Consider the following 6,727-nt stretch of genomic DNA (forward strand, 5'->3'; position numbering starts at 1 on the left):
TAAACAGCTTAACTTGAAAGGTACTTTGTTTTCAAATAAGACCAAATGAAAACAGATCTTGATCTCAGGAGAGACTGCACATTTGATGGCTCTGAGAACATAAAAGTAGAAGCTGCTATTATCTGCATGATTTTAAACAAACTGCCAGATAAATATTTACCATTAGGTATTTTAAAATATTTTTTTTCTCCAATTGTGTATCTCAGCACAATTATTGTTCATATAAGGGGAAAAAAACCCGACAAACTACCAAAACACTTCCCTCAATTAAGCCTTTAAAAAAAAAAAAGAAGTACTTTTTAATCTTCTAGCACAGGTATCGCTTTGGCAAGACAAAGTGCCTTGCAATTCTGGGTGGTTTTTGATATGAAGTCTTTTACTTCATTACTATCACAATCACTTTCCTTTAGATGAAGAACAGCTACATTCTTACTTCTAGCATCAGCACGCTTTAGTACTTTTGTCTTAAGTTTTGACAGTGCTAATTTTATTTTGGTATGGCTCAATTTGTTATTTGGCTTATGAACTGGGAAAAAGCTGTAATGCTCAAAATGTAAACACTTCAGGTAATATTGATATCAAATCATATTTTAGTTATTACTTTAATTCTTGGAAAAAGTTCTATTGATCTCTAATTTCAAAAGCTCCAGCTTGGTATTGTAAAAATACACGGGCTGAAATAGATATATTTGACCTCTATTCTTATGTTACAGGAGAATCAAGTATACCCACATTTTCCCTGGAAGACACACTGAGGATGCCATAATTAATGTTTGTGCAGAATGCTATCTTTGCTGTTATAATGTACAAAGGGAAACATGTTATGCCACAATAAAATTACCTCCCTGAGGAAATCATGGTTACGAGAAGAATTCTGACACAAATTAAGATCTATGACATGGCACTGCATTATTGTGATTTGAACTCAGTACTTATCTCTGAATGAAAGCATCTACTGCTTGCACACAGCAAGTTTCCACGCTACAACAACGCAGCTCGCCGTTCACCGCTCCTTCCAGTTACCCAGTGTTCACCAGAGCTGAACTACCTGCACAACAGAACGGCGTCTGCGGGTTTCCGGATTCTTCAAGCCAGCACTAAGGGCTAGAAGTGCCTCTGCACAAATGCTGCCAGAGACGCCAGCACCATTACAGACGCTCACGTCCTCAAGCAGAGCGCTCCAAACCCCACTTCCAATCCCCACCAGTCACGCTGCCCCACAAGATGGTGCTAGCACATTTTTAAAGACATTTCCATCGCCAACAACTGCGTTTAGAAGCCCTAAGGCTGTGAAGGGATTCTCCCGAAGGTGCAGGTCCGGCGTGCTTTGCCGTGCCTCAAACCCTGCAGAGACTGGGAGACGGTGCTGGGGTTTTTGGTGTCACCGCCGTGGCTCTCCACGCACACGGAGTGACGGAGCACGGCACCGGCCCCAGCCAACGCAGGCAGGGGGTCACGCAGGGGAAGGGCTTGCCCGCTGGACAAAGCCAACCAGATAAACAGCTAGCCAACCTCTCCCTGGCCCTGTGCTACTAACGGAAGGTCAAATGACATTCACCAGTCCGTTTCTCAAAAGGACACACATCATTCAGCCTATTTATTGACAGCAGGATGCAGGAGACACTGACAGCTTGCCTGCTACTGAATCCCCAACCATCAACTTCTGTGTTAACTGTTGATGGATTTTTACCTGCTACCCATTTACTACATGGAGTAAACATAAAAGTAAGAATTAGAAGTAACTAGATGCAGTGGCTTTTGAAACTACTCCGAAAATTTCCAGTGACAAATATATAAAATAAATTTTGGGGAAAATAAACAAACAAATCCTTTCCATCATTTGCTTTTCTTCTAGTTGTAAATTAACTTGCAGTGCTGGAGATGGAACACTGCCAGATAACTACATGTAAGTATCTGGAATTGAAAGATCTTTTATAATTCTGCAAAGACAGTAAACATGTATCCATGCGTGCATGCACTACATATTTAATCTATGTCTTTTATTCTACACAGACTTTCAAGCATATTGCTGAGACTAAGTTTCAATAATTTTTCTGTATTGTGACCTACGAGTTGCTAATCTTAATTGAAATAAGGAATTACATACAACTGCCAAAATTTCTTAGTTTCTTCAAAAAAACCCCACAGCTAGCTTTTCTACTAGACCATCATTATACAAGAATCATTATAAAAATGTGTGTTTTGATTAAAAATGGATCCTCCAATTCCTTTATCAATGCTTTCCACAAAATAGCGTACCACACTAAAAAAAAGCACTCTTCCAAGTTTATGGAATAGAAACCGGTACTTTGAAGTTAAAAAAAAAAAAACAAAAAAACAAAGAACAACAAAACCCACTAGTGCCTTAAATGGAAACTCTCTGGCAACTAAAAACCACTCAGCATATTTACACAGGAGCAAAGACAGCCTCAGGCACTGATAACAAAAAAAACTCTTATTTACAGATGTCGTATATGTGTGTTAATTCTTTCCAGCCATTAACGTATAGAAGAGGTGCTGCCAAGCTAAAAATTGAAACAATTACTTCAGTGAATAATTAATTAGTAAATGTGCATCAGCTATTTTTTTTTTTATTTTAAATACCTCAGTCTTTAAATTATCACCTAAAAGTGAAGTGACAGAATCCTAACTACCATGTCTACCACTACCAATTACTTGGCATACACTCATCTTTCATCTTCCTAATACAGAAGCTGGCTCAACAGAACCATGTTCCAAACTACAAGCACTATAAATATGCCATAGTTCTGGAATAATACGTGTTAGTTTCACCCGATGTTTCATCTGAGATGTCCACTGCTACATAAGCATACAAAAGACAAATCTCTTTCCCAAGAAGTTTATCATCTAAATACAAGACTTGAGTGGCAGCAATAAGCAATCCCTATCTTCATTTAACAAATAACGAACCGAAGAAGATAAACTGCTTCTCCATAACAACACTGGTCATAGATGCACAAACCCAAACGACCGTTCAAGTCCAACTTCTTAACTGTAAGACCACCCATACTCTAGACTCTTTCGGTTTTACTAACGCAGAGTCAAGTATACTACACAGCAGATTTGCTTTAAGTCTACGAAAAGAAACAGTAAATGCAAGTTACCTCATGGGGATAACCTGAGAACTATGCATGATCTGAAAAAGTGTGTGTAGAGGAGAAAGGAATGCATAATTTTGCTGAAGTATCTCTAAAGGTCTTGAACAGAATGCTGTCTCTTTGCAATAAACTCTTTCCATTTGACAGAAGTCTTGCCATAAGAAGTTTATCAGGAAAAACCCACACCCTCAAAAAACCCAACAGAAAACCAAGGGCTTAAATATCAACAGAAACAACTACATTTTTCACGTTTCACTGTTTTCACCTCTATCACTGAGCCACGTCACTTTTTTTTTCTGCAGCAAATAAACAAAGCCTCATGGAAATATGGTAGTTATTCTAACATATAAAAAAAAAAAATTGTACAGTAGTAACTTAGTAGAATACATGGATGAAATCTAGAGGTATACATGATTTTAGGTAAAAAAACTTGGCTCTCCCAGAACATGGACAGTCTGCAACCAATGAAGATGGAATCTCTGGAGCAGACACAGAGGTGAATGAGAACAGCGTGTGAATCTTGTGAATCTTCCCTACAATTTGCATGCTTGTGAAGAAAGAGTCAAGCTCCTGTGTTTAGAAAAAAAAAAAACTGTAAACATATTTCAGATATTTACCTTCTCTCAGTTCCACATAAATGAGGCAGGAAAGCCCTGTTTACCAAACAGAATTAAAGAGTTATTTCTTAAATCAAAGAACTAAATGGTGATCTTTACTGGTCCTGATTTTAACCAAATTTAACTCTTACATTTCTCCAGTTAATAATGGAGAGTTCTTGTTCAGTGGTAGACTGAACAGGTGGCATCTAACTTGTAACACTATGCAGCAATACAGTGTGCAATAGATTTGTTTGAATTACTGTTGGAAATCATGCACTATGCTTATTTTTGAGACCAGGAATATTTGCATAGCACTAGGCATGTATGCATTTTGAAGTGAACACAGACCAAATGAAGGTTCTTCTCCAAAAAGCCAAACAAGCCAAATTGCTAACCCGAGTTCAAAACTGTATCCCTCCAACTGGATAAGCAAGCTGTAGCAAAAGCTGTAATACTTATCCTATCGCAAACCTGCAGTCTAAGCCAATATTCCCAGTAAGATAAAAAAGGATATTTGCTACCCGTTAATTTATAAGCATAAACTCTAAAGGTGACTTCAGAACATACATGAAATGATGCCATGTCCCATGGAGTTTACAGTCTATATATACACTATGCAATTTTAAATTAGAAAAACCGTAGCATAGGTCTATTTACCTTTCCCAGAAAAAGGTATTTGCTCTTTTACAATTTGACTAGGTCACTGCAAATTTAATAAGATCATAAATTATGTCATTGGAGAAGGAATGAGGGCTATCTGTTGAGTTCTATAGCTGTAAAACAATTAATCAGGCCTATCCAGAGTAGGCATGCCGCAGCTTTATCAGGCTATGTGCTCACACGATGAAAACTCCCTCACTAAACATAAACCACTTTGAATACAGGTTTCTGAAAACAACTGGTACAGTAATGTTAACTTGAAACCAGTTCTGAATCTTTTAAATGAATAAAACATACAACTGTGTCAGAAAACAGAGACCCATTCCACATCAGAATTTACTGAGTGAACCTTGCTCTGTCCCCATCCCCCAGGGCGCCAAGTTTAGGCAGTTCTAGAGTTTACTTTCGCTTCTTGTCACTATCTGCCACGCCTGCCAGCATGACAAGAGATCTCTCTTAAGGTCATAAAAATGCTAAGATCTACTGACTTACTAAGGCTTGCACCAGAAGATCATTTTGAACTTAGCACTCTGTCCATCTAAACAATATAGTTCTGAAATCGCCTCTGGCATCAAATATGCAATATGCACTGAATGCTTTCCACAGAACAACTAATGATTTTTTTTTTTTTTAATTACACAGCATTTTGGAACCTTTTGTGGAGAGATTACTTAAAGAGTGGCAATTTGAAATCATTCTCTTCAAGTAAAGTCCATTTAACAGTGACCTTGACATTGTTTTTAAAAGCAATATGCTACCTGTATCTTAAAGTTTCTATGTATATCAACAACAAAATGTGAAAAATTATTCATGCTTAAGCGTATTACCAAAGAAAGGAAGACACACACTGACAGCAGGGGAAAGCCAATCACTTTTCATAGTGTAAACAGAAATCAATCTGGAAGTTGGAAATGATTAGGCACAGTAAATAAGTAAAAAAGTAAGGTACCAGAAAGTAATACTCTATCAGTTATATTCAGGGTTTCAGCATATTGGAAATGACCCTAGAAGATGTCCCTTTAAAAGTTCACTAGTAAAAGCGCCCTTACAGTCAAATTGAAAAAGAACACGAAAAGAAAGTAGGACAAAAGTCAAAACCAAAGACGGTAAACAACAAAAAGAGGTAAAAATCTGGAGAAAGCCACCGTACTAATAATGAACTGTGCAGAAGAAATAACTTCTTAAATACGTATGTGTTGTATATTACTGGCACAGAATTCTTAAGTCAACATAACTCTTGACCCAAGAGTAAAGTAATTGAAAAAAAGAAACTGCCCATTCTACGAAGTTCTCAAAGAAAAACTACATGCTACTGGGAAATGCGCTGTCTTTAACTCTTCAGGGAAAAAGAGGCAAGGACCTAATAGTTGCAGGGCAACATACAGTTTAGTTGAGATCAAGGCAAGTTTCTTGCTAAAACCATGTATTTCTTGCCTCCCAACAATATTTGCCTGAACTGTATAGGAAAAAAACCAAAAACCGTTCATTCATTTTTTAGTTATTGTTAGGTACTACAACTTAGGACAGAAAAGAAAGTTATTTTTCTCTTCAAAAACCTACCCTTTTAAAGAAACTCTCTTATAGAACCTGTACTGTAATTATGCAAAAGAAACCACTCTAAAAAGGTGTTTAGTCTACAGAATTAACTGAAACTACAGAGATTTCTCCATGCAATAGAGGACATTTTCACATTAAGGGGTTTTTTTATCTTTACAATTAACATGAGATTAAAGCTCCAGATAAAGCCCACAATGATTTCTAGCCCAAGGCCAACTCTTACTCTAAACTGTAGGAGTGAATTTAAATGAGTATCTTACCTGCTTAGTTTTCTTTCGACTTCTTTGGTAGCTTTAGCTTCCAATTCTCTGGAACAGAAAGTGGTGTTGGTTTCCATGTCAACAGTAATGCAGCAAAAAGCAAAAAATAAAACTGGAGCAGGGTTAAGATACACACTGAGCTCCATATGCTGATTTGTCAGGAGGAAACGGGGAGACCACAGATTGCCAAGTAATCAAATGATATGTTTACCCAGGGACAGCGAGGCAAGCGGAGCATAACCAAAGCCAGCTATCCTCCACTACTACACAACCTCCGCTTAATCGGCCCAAATACTTTAAGGAAAACAATTCTGCTGCATCACCTCAGCCTGAGAAGTTGTTTAAAATACAGCAGCGAGAACAGAAAGCCCTCCTTGCCCCCTCAGCCTCTGAAGATCGGCGGCTACAAAGGGCTGCCGGCTCCGCGGGAGCAAACAATAACGAGCACGGGAGGTCAAAGCTCAGCTCCGCAGGGAAAACGCCGCTTTGGGGCAAACGCCGCGGCCCCTCCAAGGGGCCAACCCCTCCCGCC

At 38.3% G+C, this 6,727-nt stretch overlaps 1 protein-coding gene across 2 annotated transcripts in view; it reads right to left on the reverse strand.

Moving 5' to 3' along the window:
* The window catches only part of LOC122153982 (trinucleotide repeat-containing gene 6A protein-like), a 51,049-nt gene extending 44,708 nt beyond the window's left edge, over window positions 1–6,341 (reverse strand). The window contains exons 1-2 of one of the 2 annotated variants that reach the window (XM_042798730.1): window positions 6,196–6,272; window positions 3,737–3,772 (exon numbers count right to left, since the gene is read on the reverse strand). In XM_042798730.1, coding sequence (XP_042654664.1) covers window positions 3,737–3,772; window positions 6,196–6,272 — 113 coding nt within the window. Of the gene's footprint in view, window positions 1–3,736; window positions 3,773–6,195 lie in introns of both variants that reach the window. The other variant, XM_042798729.1, reaches the window with a different exon arrangement.
* Between the last annotated feature and the right edge of the window lie 386 nt (window positions 6,342–6,727).

This window comes from Tyto alba, unplaced genomic scaffold, assembly GCF_018691265.1.
Source record: "Tyto alba isolate M040663 unplaced genomic scaffold, T.alba_DEE_v4.0 Super-Scaffold_28, whole genome shotgun sequence".
NCBI classification, from domain to species: domain Eukaryota; kingdom Metazoa; phylum Chordata; class Aves; order Strigiformes; family Tytonidae; genus Tyto; species Tyto alba.